Source organism: Sprattus sprattus, assembly GCF_963457725.1.
Source record: "Sprattus sprattus genome assembly, chromosome: 9".
NCBI lineage: Eukaryota > Metazoa > Chordata > Actinopteri > Clupeiformes > Clupeidae > Sprattus > Sprattus sprattus.
In genome coordinates, this window is record NC_137928.1 from 27,680,418 (window position 1) to 27,696,890 (window position 16,473).

General features: G+C 40.4%; 1 protein-coding gene across 1 annotated transcript; it reads right to left on the reverse strand.

The window, feature by feature from the left end:
- Window positions 1-1,215: 1,215 nt before the first annotated feature.
- aifm4 (apoptosis inducing factor mitochondria associated 4) lies at window positions 1,216-8,055 on the reverse strand (the record flags this gene model as incomplete). The annotated part of the gene is made up of 18 exons (XM_080845262.1): window positions 1,216-1,249; window positions 1,719-1,823; window positions 1,913-1,988; window positions 2,115-2,213; window positions 3,250-3,367; window positions 3,460-3,536; window positions 3,770-3,833; window positions 3,936-4,007; window positions 4,107-4,222; window positions 4,381-4,511; window positions 4,602-4,693; window positions 4,792-4,878; window positions 4,992-5,104; window positions 5,433-5,505; window positions 6,008-6,052; window positions 6,235-6,344; window positions 7,749-7,858; window positions 7,985-8,055. The coding sequence occupies 18 exons, from the start codon at window positions 8,053-8,055 to the stop codon at window positions 1,216-1,218; spliced, it is 1,593 nt and encodes a 530-aa protein (XP_080701388.1).
- Between the last annotated feature and the right edge of the window lie 8,418 nt (window positions 8,056-16,473).

Genomic DNA, 16,473 nt, shown 5'->3' on the forward strand with positions numbered 1-16,473 from the left:
GTTATGACAACATACTGCCAGTAAACTTCACATAGTGCAAACTGTTGGATTTTACAAAAAAAAAGTTTTACATATTTCTTCAAAAAATGTTAACAAGCCACTGGCATATACGGAATGAGTTTCTTCACCATACAGGGGGAAGGACAGGTGAAGAACATTTATTTAGACTGACACATCAGGCTAACAGGTTGCACCTTTAAAACACACTATTATTAAAGGCACCCAGTGCAACTTTCGAGGCTTAAAAATAAACATTCAATTCCTAGTCTTTTTTACACGTAGTAAGTTTCAATAACTCCATACCATTACATATCGACATTCAAGGAGCAAAGATGAGACGTCGTTGTGTGATGAGAACTGATAGAAAATCGATAACAACAACAATCGCCGCCATTTTCTTTATTTTTTGTGACCCACAATAAATAAAGCAGGATTCCAGTCAATGGAAAAATGGCCTCTCCCCACCGGCGATTGTTGTTTTTTTTAATTTTCTATCAGTTCTCACCACACAACGACGTCTCATCTTTGCTCCTTGAATGTCGATGTGTAATGGTATGGAGTTATTGAAACTTACTACGTGTAAAAAAGACTAGAAATTGAATGTTTATTTTTCACTGAATGTTTATATGGGTGCCTTTAAAGTGTGACATAGAGAAACCCTCCGCCTATAGCCACAGTCTGAAAGGGGACTGAGAAGGACGAGATGAAGATTACCTATGATATGTAAGAACTATCTGGCCTAGATAGACAGAGGGAGTACTAACTCTTTTGAATGGCAGTACATAAACTGCATACAGATGTACAATGCATTAGGCACTTTCAAAGCACAGATTTACAGACTGGCATTTTTTCACTTCCGGTCATGTGTTTTGTACCAGTTAGACTTCAAACACCCATTACACTGATGAAAATACCTCATTTCTTACTGCTACAGTAAATTCAGTACATGCAAAAATATTTAATTTGAACCGTCTTTGTGTACACGAAAATGACCTGAGAGTCTCAAACCCATTAACCCACAGCAGGAGAGGGAACACAGTTCCAAACCCATTAACCCACAGCAGGAGAGGGAACACTGTTCCAATACCCTTTGGCCAAAGGGGGAAACACAGAAGTTGCAGCATTCATTGTCTGTGAGACTTGAGTAACAAGAAGAGAGATGATTTCCTCATTGAGACGACTTCTACACCCGTTGAGGTAGGGACAGAAAGGTGACTATGGCAGCTGCAACCAACCCAGGTCATCAGATCTAAGACAAACGAAAACAAAATAATCACATTACAGTGCAAACTGTCTCCCGATTTTAGATAGATCCATACTATTTTCCACAAGGAGGAGAAGAATTTTGTTAATGATTATATATTTGTTTTGTTTTCTAACGTATGTCAATGGTTGATTTTTGTGTTTTATATGTTTCTGATTCTATACCAAACTTTAAAGGTTGATCACAGAGTGTTACGCTTTCCGATGTCATTTTTCCAGTATTGGTTCCTAGGTCCGAAGGTCTCCCCTAACTGTTTCACAAAGACAGTCTATCTCTTTTGTCCCATGCAGCATTCAGATCAGTTGCTAAACCAACTCTGACTATAACCTGTTCATGGACTGTGTATTTGCTTGGGTGATGAACAGTTCTATGTTGTAACAATCTGGTGCAGTAGAAACACAATAATCATTCATTCATTAATTTCAGCATGAGACTAAAGTTAATGAAAACGTACTTGATCTGAACTCTGGTTATGACCTTGCCGTTTGCAATCATTTCTGCCAAGCAAGCGACTGCAGGGTCAAAGTTCAGACTGGCTGCTGCCACCACCACATCGTCCCTGTGGATTTGAAAACAAAGTCTTAATGATCACCTTACTTATGAGATCATTATGATAACTGACATGATACAGATGTTGTGAAGTCTTACTTCAGGTAGAAGGCTAGAAATGTTCTTTCTTCCACTTTGCCCTTGAACACAATGTCAGTATATCCTTGGCCATAGCCTGTGCAAATATAAAACAACACATACTATATAAGGTTATGGTCTGACACTGGTACGTAATACCAGTGTAATACCAATAGTGTTGTAATTACATGGTGTTGTGTTACTAACAACTTTGAAAGATTACCTGTGTATCGAATGCTCTTTCCCAAGAGCACAGTCCAGAAAAAAGGGACAGAATTGATCTCAGTTGGTTTTTTCACCATGGAGAGTCCTGCTATCCTTCCTGTTATCAATTCATAATAAAAACACAAATCATCACCTGACTATTAAGCAATGCTGATTGAAGTCAGTGTCAGGTTGTCAGTTCAATACAAATATAAGAGTGGGCAAACACACACTAAAGCAGGGGTGTCAAACTCAAATACACAGAGGGCCGAAATAAAAAAAATGGGTGTAAGTCGAGGGCCGAACTGTGGGGCAAGCGCTTCCCAAAATTGATGTATGCTACCAACGCGGGGACCGTGCATTGTGGGACTTGCAGTTTTTGTGGTGCGTTCGACATACCAGCGGCCGTGGCAGACAAGCTCTGATAGATAAATAGATGGATACTTTATTAATCCTGAGGGAAAATTAGGCAAACCGAATAAAATGTCACCGTTGCTCATTCAAATCAATGGAACTTTTCGCAACATTCTGAGGAGCTGGCGGGCCAGATTAAATGGCTTCTCGGGCCTGATCAGGCCCCCGGGCCTTGAGTTTGGCACATGTTCACTAAAGTCTTTATGTAATGCTGGTTCTTTTAATCACCAAGTTCACCAATGTTTTGAAAAGTTGTCTTCATCAGGGTATCTGCTATTTGCTGATATCTGAATGACTGTTTTCATACTCTGACATACAGTGAGTTTTGCTTCTCGTCGGATATGTTTTCTGGATTTGTGGATCATACGTGACAACAATATACTGTGCACAGATCAATACAAGACACCTACGGCTCCTAATACTCTGCTTTAAGAACAGTCTCCCATAAACAGGTAGCCAACTCTATACAATCTGGAATATGTTCTAGATTTGAGGATTTTGACAGACATAACGTTCTTTCAAGGGGTAATAAAGAAAAACAAACTGACCCTGCGATTTAAAAAAAAAAATCCAGAAAAGACCTCTCTGCTGTTTTTACCACACAATATACAAAACAAGTTGGGGAGATTAAAAAGATTACAAATAAACTCTGGCATACTTTACAACCTGACCCCACCCTTGATGTCTTTAAGGACCCGTCTTGACTATGATCAAGAGAAAACATGTTGGTTATTAGTTACCATGAGCATGTGCCAGCTGCCAGTGCCCAATGTTGACTCGCTCATCTCCGCGCATGGCAAGAGGGAACGACACCACGTCTCCTGCAGAGTACACTTCTGGGACGCTGGTCCTCATGCACTGGTAGGAGAAGGAGAATGTTCAAAGCTCAAACCCACTTGCAAACAACAGCCAACACTTAAGTCACTCATTTTAATGAAATGAAGACTAACCTTATCAACAATAATGTTATTTCTTTGGTCTGTTGCGATCTTGCTTCCTTTCAGAAAATCTACATTGGGAAGGACACCTAAGGAAATGCACAGCAACTTACTATACACATCGTTACATGACATAGGAGGAATTGCAATGACTCCAGCCAAACTCATGAAACACATCATACACCTGTCCAAATAACCACATGACGTTTTATGCTGGTAAGGATGATTTTGAAGACCAATAAGGCCACAGCCTCTATTTACACATCACTGTTTAATATTCCATACAGACATATACTCTCAATAATCAGGGACTGTACCACACCTATTCCAAAGACCACGACGTCAGCCTCTAGGCGTCCCCCATTTTGCAACAAAACCTCTTGGACCTGGTAACCAATATTTCACAATACATTATTATTACTGCCTGAAAATGTTTGAGGTTGTTTATTGTATTATGGCAATAAAGGTTTTCAACAACTTTTTGTTACCTTTCCATTCTCTCCACGTATCTCAGCAACATTGTCATTCATGTAAAACTTCACTTCTTTCTCCTCCAACATCTTTCATTAAAAAAAAAAGAGGTCATTTAATTAGCGATAGATCTTTATTGAAATCTCTAGTAAACACCAACTCTACTAGCAAATAACTACATCTATTACCTGCATGGTCATTTTGCCAATGTCTGCCCCCAGCGACAACTGAAATGGATATTCAGACCTCCCAATAATAGACACACTGGCAGCTTTGTCTGACAAATAGGCTGCCACCTCCATACCTACACCACAAACAAGAAGTTTTAATAGCAAGCACTCCTAGAATTCTTAATAGAAGTATATATAGAAAGAATAATAGAAATCTAAGTGTCTTACATGAAGCTGATCAAATGCTTATTTTTATTATTTAGTGTAACAGATAACCAAAATCTGCATTTACCTATGAACGAGGTCCCCACTACAACAGCCTTCTTGCCAGCACACAGGTTATGAATGTCTTGAGCATCTTGAAAGCTCTCGAGTAGCCTCACATTCTCTAGGTCGGCCCCAGGACATGCCATTGGCCTAGCTCTGATGGGCGCACACAAATGTAAGCTTTTCCTATCAACCTTAATCTCCTTACTACAGGCAAGTCAAGCGAAAGCCACTTGAAACACTGACCTGCAGCCAGTGGCGATCAGCAGCTGGTCATAGTGCTGCACTGTGTTGTCATCAACGGTCACTGTTTTTGCCTCGGTGTCCACAGAAATCACCTGTCACAAAAACCACACACATCACATCATATCATGTACCACAACAGTTTATGGTTCTTGAACATGTAGTTCTAAATACTGGAGCTTCGGTGACATACCTCTTTGTTCATCCACATCTCAATGTCATGCTGCTGAAAAAACTCTTTTGGTCGCAGGAGGAGACGTTCACTGTCGACATTCATAGCCTGAGGACAAATACGACCTGACATTGATACTTTCCAGGTAAACTGACCAGTTTATTTCTTGTCTCTAGAGACGATATGTCAAACACTATGTCACATGTGGTGTCAGGTCTTACCTTACTCAACTTGGGCTTGTCAAAAGGTGGCAAGCCCTCTTTGGTGACCATGATAATTCTGCCACTGTAGTCATTCTGCCTCAGTGTCTCAGCACACACCAGGGAGGCAGGACCTAACATGAAGAACAGCCTGATTGATTTGGTACGAATTTATGGTATAAAAGACACATCAAGTTACTTCTATGCAACTGCCCTCCACACAGCCCCCCACCCTGGTCACAGACTTACCCTATGGTCACTCAAGTGACACGAGAGGAACACAAATAGGTTACCAGGTTACAGGACTAAACCAGTAGGCTAGACACGCTTGCTCATTTGTTGGTAGTCACCATGTTGCGTTGCTCAGTATTTGCATACGTTGAAAGCCTTTGTCATTGTATTTGCATACAACGGAATTTAGATAAAAATAAACCAAGACACACACACAGGGTCACCACTCACCTCCTCCAATCAGAATCACTGTATGGCAGACCTCAGGCACTCTGTGGCACATCTCTCTCATGCGTTTGGTTTCCTGGGAACATGGAGAGGACACTCGTTTTCTGCACATTAGAGAGGAGGACACTCGTATTCTGCACATTAGAGAGGAGGACACTCGTATTCTGCACATTAGAGAGGAGGACACTCGTATTCTGTACATTAGAGAGGAGGACACTCATATTCTGTACATTAGAGGAGGACACTCGTATTCTGTACATTAGAGGAGGACACTCGTATTCTGCACATTAGAGAGGAGGACACTCGTATTCTGCACATTAGAGAGGAGGACACTCATATACTGTACATTAGAGAGGAGGACACTCATATACTGTACATTAGAGAGGACACTTTTATACTGTACATTAGAGAGGACACTTATATACTGTTCTTTAGGTGATACAGCAGTTCTCACTTTACAAGACTTTACCCTAATGATCTACACTGCTTTATAAAAGCACATGAAATGAGGAGGAATGGACCATGTTAGAGCGTAAATGACCTAACCAAGATTGAAGTGTTTTAAAACATGAACTTACCTTTGTGTTTAAGGTGACATATACTTTGCCATCCTCAGTTTTCACCTAATTGAAAAAAAGAAAAATGTAAACATAAAAGAATTGATATGATCATAAATTCTTGATTCATCAATTCTTTCTTTCTCTCACTTTTAGTCATTTATCTCTTCATTTTCCTTTCATTCACACATACAGTATATGAATATAGTTCTATACTATCCCTGGTTCCGATATCCCAAACAGTGTACCTTGTAAGAGGGTAAAGAGTCCAGGCCAGGATAGTCTTCAATATCTCCAGTCTTCACGTTGAAGCAAGCTCCATGAAAAGGACATCTCACTCTGTCCCCTAACAGTGTCCCTGCAAAGATGTCCATGCTTAAATAAACACTGCATACCACCACACCTCGAACCACTCACTTACTCATAGCTAGCATGACCTTTATTTACCAGGTTTCAAATGCCAAAAGATCTATACTTACAAGTCCCTAAAACACTTTAGACTTCTAAGAGAGTGCAAAGGACTGCACTCTTTAAATGAGCAAAAAAAAAGAACATTCCTATTCAACTTTGACAGATTTTACCATTTTTGCAAGTGTGATCAAGTTGGCTGTCAATGGCTAGGTTGAGCTACGCTTGTTTATAAGTGACAGAGGTTGGTCTTTTTACTTCATCCAAAACGTGTCAAGTGATATAACGTTATTATGAAAGAAGTGATACAGTTTGGCGAACTAAAATGTCCAAAAGTGTTTTAGCCCTGTCGTGTTGAATGTTGTATCAGTACATCTGCAGAAGTATAAAATGAGCCAGATGAATTAAAGGCACAGTGTGTAGTTCTTAGTGGCCTCTACTGCTGAATTGCAACCAACTGGATACCCTTCCCTTTACAAGCATGTGCGTGTACCTACGGTAACCGTCAAATGCCATATCAAGCCGGTACAACAAGGCTGATTTCGTGGAAGAGGACCCGCTCCCTATGTAGATAGTAGCTATGTAGAAGGGCTCATTCTAAGCTAACGAAAACACGATTCATAGTTACAGGTAATTACAAACTCATGAAAACATAATTATGACTATATTCCATTTCCAGGGGTGGAGAGCCCATTTATTTGTAGGGGGAGACAATACATGGTCAAATTTCAGAGAGTAATTCCTGGGAGGGGACATGAAAGTCTGGCCCTTTCTCTTTATGCTGTCTTCGTACTGCGTTTGCTACCTTGAAGGACTAGACAGCTAGCTAACACTTTTTTTTCTTTGCAGAATAAAGATGATTAATTTCAAGTGTATCCACTTATGTCCATTTCTACTACTAAATGGCACTGAAAACTACACACTGTGACTTTAAAAATGGCTGTCTCCAACCAACCTCATACTGCTAGAGATATTGACAAACATTACAGCATATGGAGCAAATACTGAGCTCATTTAAAAAATGTATTTCTTCAACATTCCTTTTCCCTTTCGCAGAGATCCTGCACACACACAAAATACATATACACCTAGATGGTACCCTGTGCAAGGCCATCTTTAAAAAGTTTGCTGGGCTGCTCTTCTGGATCAATGAGGCTAAATTAACTCTAACACACCGTGTACAGTGTGGAGGCAGGGCAGTCGGTCCAGAGCTCCTTAATGGGAATCTCTTCCCAAAGTGAATTGCTCAGGTCTGTTGGCTACCGCAACTCTATAAACAAGCGGTTGCAAGGTATGCAGAGACAATTGGTCGTTTGGAACCCGTTTACTTGCTATGACCATGAAGGATGGCTACCTTTGACGAGTGGAGCTCCATAGTGAGAGCAACGGCTGCCAACTGCACTAAACTGGCCCTCGTTTTTGACCAAGAGGATTTTGTGCTTGTCCACTTCTACTTCTTTCATCCTGTGAAGAGAAAAAAGAGAAAATATCTATATGTGTTGCCTTCCTCACACAAACAAACATATGTGGTGTACACACACAGACACACACAACTAGCTATAGCCTATAGGAGATGTGACATTAGCTTACTGTCCATCCAGCAGGTCAGACTCCAGGCACACCATTTCCGTGATCTCCATCGATTCCTCGGGGTTAACCATTTTGTCTTTATCTGCAAAACAACCACATCATAAGATATAGGAAAACAGAAAACATCATTGCAAACATTTATATTTATAAGTGCCATTAACTACCCAGCATAATTAATTACCTGTCTGAAAAGTGCTACTGCACAATTCCGATGTTCGCGTAAACCAGCGTTTACTAAAACGATTTAAAATGTGACCAAAATAATGGCTTCCAAATGATATAGAACTCGACGTTTGTACAGCATTGATGGATTTGCTTTTATGAATTTGAAAGACGCCTTTACAAATCACTCGGGCTACAATTGCACGATGCACCATCATTTCGACTTCAACAGGAAGCTGACCATCTACCAATAACATTCAGGATGTTCAAGCATCAATTTTACTCTGCGGCAGCGAATAGTTTGACGTTTTTAAGACCAGCTAACAATAGTAGCATTTCTACTCTTCATAGTAGCATTGTATGAAAGAGGAGAAAAAGCAGACTGTACCTAGTATTTGTGATAGCATAGAGCCTTTGCGAGGAACAACGCATCGACTGCTATACGGTCGGTCTGGTAAAGCTACATTTTGAAGCACAGAACAGAATAAGCTACAAATTCAAATAGGCTAAATCCCTTAGCTAGCATACAGTTTATTTGACTCGAATGTATTTTTAAAAGACTAAATAATTAGCGTACCTCTCCTCGACTGACAGATACTGCTCGACTGATAGCAGACTCAGTAATATTCTGCTGTCCTGTTTCTCTTCCACTTCTTCTTTAACTTGCTGGACTAGCTGTCGCACTGAACCGCTGATACAACATGATTCAGCATTCTGTGCCTTAATGCAAGACAATTTGCGTGACAACACGGTCTATATCGCAGGTTTTTCTCCATTCATGAATAGCGTATTCATGAAAGTTTGTAATTATACGACGACGAATAGTTTCAGAAAGTAGGCTATAAACAAGCAAGATTGTCTGTACAATATTTACTGTAATATTACATTTGTCAAAGTTCTGTGATTCAGATTCCTAGAACATGCTTGCTTACACAATAACCAGTTACCATCCAAATGTTCACATCAGAATTAAGCCTGGGGTCAAGTCAGCTGACACTGGCGATTTCTTGGTCAAGCCAGACTGTCACTCAAGCCGAAGTACTAGTCCAGACAGAAGTTATTCTGCTTTGTTCCTTGATTTTGATCATTTCCATGTTTGATTTACTGTAAAAAATAAATAAATAATTCCCAAGTTCCAACTATGTATGGTAGCCTACAGTTGAGTTCACCACCACCCTGACTTCACACACTGAATATCAAACATGTTTTCTGCACAAAACTGGATACATTCATCAATAAACATCGTATTTACACCCTAAAAAGGCATATTTCCCAAATTTGAGATAGGCCTACTGTAAAAATGAAATACTCAATTATTAGGCCTACTAACTATTGACTGGTAGCCTACACTTGTGTTCACCACCACCCTGACTACACACACTGAATATCAGACATTTGTAGGCTACTGTACAAAATTGGAGAAATTCATCTTTAGAAGGCATATTTTCAAAGTTTGACTTACAGTAAGAATGAAATAGGCCTACTCAATTTTTTCCCGACTATGACTGGTACATACCAGTGCGTGCGTGCGTGCGTGCGTGCGTGCGTTTTATCACTCTTATGGTCATGATTTTTAAAGAAGATGTTTAACTTTTTGTTATAAATACTAATCACCACTATAGTTATAAAACAAAACAAGAGTGCATCTGTCACAAGTAACCAAAAAAAATGTGTTTTAAATTTTCTTCCATGTCTGGATAAAATTAGTAGACCAGCTGATATTACAGCTACCAGAGATATTAGGCTAGATGGACCAGATCTGATCTATAGAAACGACCTTCCACAGTGGCCTGCTTCCCAAATGTTTGTATTTATCTCTCTAGATATATAAATATATATGTCAAAGTCTGTATAGTTTTTCCATAATGAGTATCTTTTTACAGAATTTTTTATTTTCAGGGATGTGTACATTTAAATGTAGGATAATATACCTGATACAAAAAAAGCATTGAAAATAGTATATGTATGGTTTATTATTGAGATAATGATGGCGCCTGTTGTGATGTGGTCGCCAGTCACTGCTCTGTTGTTTTATACTGATCAGGGCCTCGTTTCCCGAACGCGCACTTAGCCTAAAAAGCACTTGAAATCGCTCGTAAGAGGATTCCTACGTTGCAGACGGGTTTCCCAACGCCACACTTAGCTTAAGTGTATCTTTCATTGAGAGGAATTCTACGTGTGGCCAGGACCAGTAGTAACTTCACACTTAGCGATGTAATCCACCAGGGGCGTCGTTCGACCGTCGTTCGGAAGAAACGGGAATTAAAAAAAAAAAACATGGCTACTTGAAGCGAGGAATATTTTACATGAATAAAGCTATCTACACAACTTTTTATATGTTTATAATGACTCGGTTTGATCGGAAATGTGCTACGCGACCAATGCAGAGTATTTAGGTCTTGACTGAAGCTTTCAAACAGTAGTTTGATGGCACATTTAGCGCTTATGCCACCACTCCATTGGCTTATATGGTAGCTTCTAGCTAGATGGTTGTATATTATGTAGAAGAAATCCAAACGATGTTTCTGTGTATAGCACATCATGAGAATGTCATTGTTTCACCTGCCTATTCCCATCAAAATAGAAATAAAGAATATTGAGTATTTGAAAATAAAGATTAGGCTATACAAAACTAGTGCATTGCCCGTAGGAATTATGCATTCTGTAGTGTTAGCAGACGTAGGGCTGTTGGGTAGTGTAATGGCAAGACATATTTGCACTCCACATAGGTACAGGTTACACTGAAGTATTATTGTGATGCATCCTTTTCATTAAGAAATGTGTTAATGGTAGCCTTTTTGGAGAGTTACCAACAAATAAAGTTTGAGATTATGTAGTGGATGCAGTTGAATATACTGTAGATGTCAACGTTGCTGTCTAAACTATAAACTAAATGTCATAAAGAAAGAGATTATTTAAAATGAAGTTATGGTTGAAATAGGATCACTTCTTTATTGTAAGGGTAAGTGTAGGGCAAGAATGGTCATGCAGTTGGACTCAAATGTAGGTTAATTTTATTGAATGTATGTAGCCTACTGTACTGTATGACTTTGATGATGCTAGCTTTGACAGCCCACTCTCAGACAGATCGTAATAAATGTCCATACAATGGGAACACAGTTTAAATAGGCTTCTCTGCTGGAGATGGCGTTACTATCCCCGCCCCGAATTTAGTGCACATTGCACGTTCGATGCACGCATAGGCTAGCTAATTTCACAGCAATTAACGTAAACAGGTTAACCTGACGTAAACAGCTCCTAAGAGCTACTTAAGAACTCGTGCACGTTGCGCTCGTGCACCTGACTTTAAGTTGATGGTTGGGAAACGCACGTAAATACAAAGTGCTACTTAGTGTACGATGTCGCGAAAATCCACGTAGGCCGTTAAGATACATCGTTATCGGGAAACGAGGCCCTGGACGGTTGAACTTTTGGAATCTGTAACTTTCCGCATCAAGATATTCATCTTGAAATGCAATGGGTATACTTTCAAATACATTTTGTACAAAAATGCCTTCCATAGACTGTGTTCACCACCACCCTAACTACACACACACTGAATATCAGACATTTTTACTGTACAAAATTGGAGGAATTCAACTCTAAAGATCGCATTGACGCATATTCCACATTGAGAAGTTATATTTTCCATATTTGAGTTACTGTAAAAATGAAATCTTGATCTTACTCGAGTAACTTCTGTCAGAATGCCTACTTCGTGTACATGCAATTACCGTAATTTTTTGAATACGGGTGCATTAGAAAGAAAGGAAACGCGAGTGTCGGTTGGAGTGTCGGCTGGCTTCACCAAGAAATCGTGAGTGTCGGCTGACTTGACCGCAGTCTGGAATTGGCGGTTTGAGACAAAACATTACGTTATCAATATATCTATGATATGACCTACAACAATCTGGGCTTGATTAAATAGGTGAGGCTACATTTTGTCAGTGCTTCCTTAATGATACAATGACATTTGAAGTAGCCTAGCCTACATGCATCATGTGAGACAAACTGCGACCATCTAATATGGCAATGTAACGGACGAGTGGACAAAGACTACATTCACTAGTTTTGTGCATTTTTGATGAGCTAGTCCTAACGCGGAAACACCCTCACTGGTGCAAAAAAAAAAAAACCACAATATAAAAGTCCTTATAGCCTACAATGAGGAATGTTTTGTAACGCTTACGTAGCAATGTTTGTTAACACGTCAAGGACGCTGCATGCCCTTGACTTTATGAACACATATCAAACTGTACACAGCCTTATACAACTGAAATACACTGCTTGCATAAAAGTTTCACTGTGAAAGAAAAACTGTATACCCCAGAGATGAACATTCACCCAGTCAGATCAGAAAAGTTATAGGCCTAGAACAACTGTTTCCGAGGCCACAATTACCTTTCAAACATCTCTGTTTAGGACTGCCTCTGTTTTTTTGCTTCCGCAATTAAATGGTCCTTCCTCAACATAGAATTAAGAGTTATGATTTCTTGAAATTGGGGAAAAACCTTCAATGTGAATACACAATAAAGCCAACTGTGTAGCCTAATCCCAAGATCAACAGACATTTTGAATAGTTGTCGGTAATTGTAGAGAGCAGTTTATGTGATGACAAATAAGATGCACTTGTATTTGAAATAAACGTTCTGTATATTGGAAAACTAGACGTAACGCAAGGCGTTGCAAAATATGACCGCCAAACTGTTCAGTAGGTTTTGGCACAGAATGAGTCATGGTTGTCAGTGTGTTTGTGTGTTTTTATGTGTTTTGTGTGTCTAAATTGGTTTCTGTTTCATTTTTATGTATTAAAGGAATTATTTGAGATAGATTTTGATGATTTGGTTTGATTTGATATCAGTCAGGCATATGTACGCGTTCGGGCCGGATCCAGCGTCCACCCCAAGACATTTTCTCTGGATCAAACAATGTACGCAAGAGTTATAAGAGACTTTGTGTTTTGTGGCAAGCACTGGCAAGTTGGCAGAGTTTAAGGGTCTGCCACGCCCACACCTTCCGACTAATGAGAAAATCTTCTATAAAGTTTAGTCGCCCATGGTTGAAGATTAACCTGACCACATTTCAAGGCGTTACCATTAAATCTGTCAGAGGAGTTCGATCAGATGCGTGTGTGCAAACGCCGTCAAATCAGGTGTGCAAACGCCGTCAAAACGCATCTTCCACTCAAAATGGCCGACTTCCTGTGGACCTGCCACCATGGCGTCAAGAGACTTTTTGGTGCGTCCAAGCATGATGAAGACGTGTACCGAATTCCGTCAAGCTACGCCAAAATAACCCCAATGCGCAGGGTTTTTTGCAATGTTCTAGGGGGCGCTACAGAGCCATTTTGCTCCAACTTTGGAACTATTGGCGTCTCCATAACTCGCCATTTTTTACAACGGGAGTCAATGGAAGTGTCGCAACTCTGTTTTCTATGGCTCTGGTTCTGTTGACACCAGAGACGTTATAGTGAGATTGACAGGTCAACAAACCAATCACGCCACTATTCAATTCAATTCAAAAGGCTTTATTGGCATGACTGCATACAATACAACGTTGCCAAAGCACAATTAATATAAATAAATAATAATAAAAATAAAAGACGTTTTTTTTTTTTTAGATTAGCATTCTTTTTGCCCTCCCAAACTGTGTAGTAGGCTAACGTTTGAGTGAATGGTGAGCGCGATACGGCGAAATGGATGATAAAATAGCAAAGCATGAAACGCAACGCAAGCGAACCCAACGGAGCCACAATTCAGTTCTGCAAAGGATGACGTCACCCATTTCAAAGTGAATAGGGATCTGTTAACCCTGACGAATCAACGCATTCCAACCCATAGGTGTGACTGGTGTGTAACTCACCAGGTTTGTTTTGTTCCCAAATGCCCCGATGGTCATACTAGGTTACTCTGACTGGATCTAGGTATATCCAATTGAGGGAATAGGCATTTCGTTTAAAACACGCCCCATAATCACAGCCCAATGGAGCAGTATCAGACTCATATTCTGACTAGACATCGTCAGGCTAGATAAAATGGGTTACGATTAGCTGAATAATTCTCAATAGGCTTACATTGAGTGATAATATTGTTGTCCTTGATGTGTCGTCTTGTGTTGAGATACACTGACAAATTGATACGCCTGGAGAGTTTAAATTCAGGTGGCTTTGAGTTAGACAGATTACTGTTGTGCTGGTTGCACATAAGTAGCCTATACAAAAAGGCTTGTGAGTGAAGCTCAATTAATCCAGTAGCAGTGTGAGACTGGGCTATTGTGTTAAGCCAGTTTGATTTAAAAGATTGTGGCAAGCCTTAGGAAACTGAGATTGACTAGATCTTTTGGTTGCTGCTGTCTTCTGTAATTGGAGGGGTGGTTTTCCACTTTTTCCTGTACTGTTTACTGTGTTGTAGGCCATTGTGTCTGACAACAGTTAGGTGTAGACAGTCGTTTGCATCTTTGTGTAGTTGGTGCTAAGACTCCAGTGTTAAGTTGATAAGTGTATTTAGTATTTTCTCTGATAGAACCTTAGGTGGGGTCAGTTTGACTGATATGGCTTCAGAGGTGAAGGAAATTGCTATAGAGCATAAACAGATGGACGGTAGAGTTCCGGAGGTAACAAGCTGGGCATGAACAAGAGGACCTGGAGCGCGAACGCGAGGGCGAACGGGAACAATGGCAGTTTGAATTGCGAAAACTGGAGTTTGAGTGCTAAACCATTGAGTCCTCACCATCTCTTGCCCCCTTATTTGACATCAGCAAAAATGTTAGGATGGTGCCACCTTTCTCGGAGCGGAAGGTTGACCGCTACTTTCCCTCTTTCGAAAGAGTGGCTACCTATCTGAAGTGGCCAAAAGAGACCGGGGAAACCAATATGGTAGTGATCAGCGTACGTATAGATCTGCGGCGAAGGGCAAGTTGAGGCCTACATTGACAGGGCCTAACACTGTTTCTACCTAGGCTATATAGGATGTAACCTGACGTAAGGACCAATATAACGCGTTTTTCCTCTTAAAAGTCAGGGCATAAAATCTGAGTGCCATGCACCTAAGAAAAGGAAGCTTAATGTCTGTTGGGTTGGAAAAGCCAAAGAGAATAAGTAAGACCAAAATTCAGAAGCTACAACTAAAAGAGCGGACAGGAAAAATGTAAGCTTTGCTCAAACTAAACAATCAGAATTTGCAAATTGAGGCTCAACAAACCCAGATGGTTCAGCTGCAAGAGACTCTGTCTCCTTTAGGAGCAGGGTACTACCTTGAAAGCGGGACTGGTGGAAAGAACACCATGCTGCAGAAGCAAGCAGCAGAATATTCTTCGCTACAGACTGAGCTTCGACAACAGAAGGACTATGTGTCAAGACTTAAGAGTGAATCAGAGACTCTGCGAGAGAATGCTCAAATCTAAATCAGGTCCTTGAAGGAAAAGAGTCCACGCTCAGAACCATGACTCAGGAGTGCCAAAGCCATACAGAGGAGCTGCACCCAAGGAATGAGATAGTGGTTTCTCTTAGCAATCAGTTGGACACGGTAAATGAAAATAATTTCCAGTTGGAATCTAATATTGTTAGTATGAAAGCCTCACTGGATATTAATGTGTCTGATAACAGTAAATTAAAAAAGAAGTGGCTAAGCGACATGCTGAAGTCGTGGTGTTGGCAACCTCATTGTTGATGCACTTAATGGAACTCAAATGATTTGCCTTGTGACCTGTTTTTCTCTTTGTTCCTCTAGTCTCCTGGGGCCCTGGATGCTGGGGGACTGGAGGTTGTGCAGGGTCACAGAGGGTCTTCTGTGTTTTTTTTAGGGAAACCTTCTTGGAAGGGAGGTGTTACGACCCCCTGTGCCCATGCAGATGATGAAGTGGCCATTCATGGCCTACAGGCAACAGTGGGGACGGACAATTGCTTGATTGACCAATTACCCACACCTGGGGAGGTGTGGAGGATAAAAAGGACCACTGGACACCTGACTCAGGAACAGACATGCAAACCCCCTAGACATGTAATTTGTATGGACACAATAAATACACACTATTTTGAAGAAAAACATTGTCATCTGCCTTCAAATGTTTATGTTGTGGTCACCAGCTGGCCATTACGGTTATAATTAGCCATAGTAAATTCTTATAGAAAAAAGTTCATTTCTATCTTCTCCCAACCCAAAACCTGACTGGAACTCTGTGGACATTCTGTGGGTAGGCAGTCTGAGACAGATCATGTAGGCCTGTCCCAACATAGATTGTCAACACAGAATGTCATAGACTTGCTCTGCAGCAAAATGATGTCATGAAACTGATAATTTCTTATCCTTGCAGCTATCATTCATGACCCA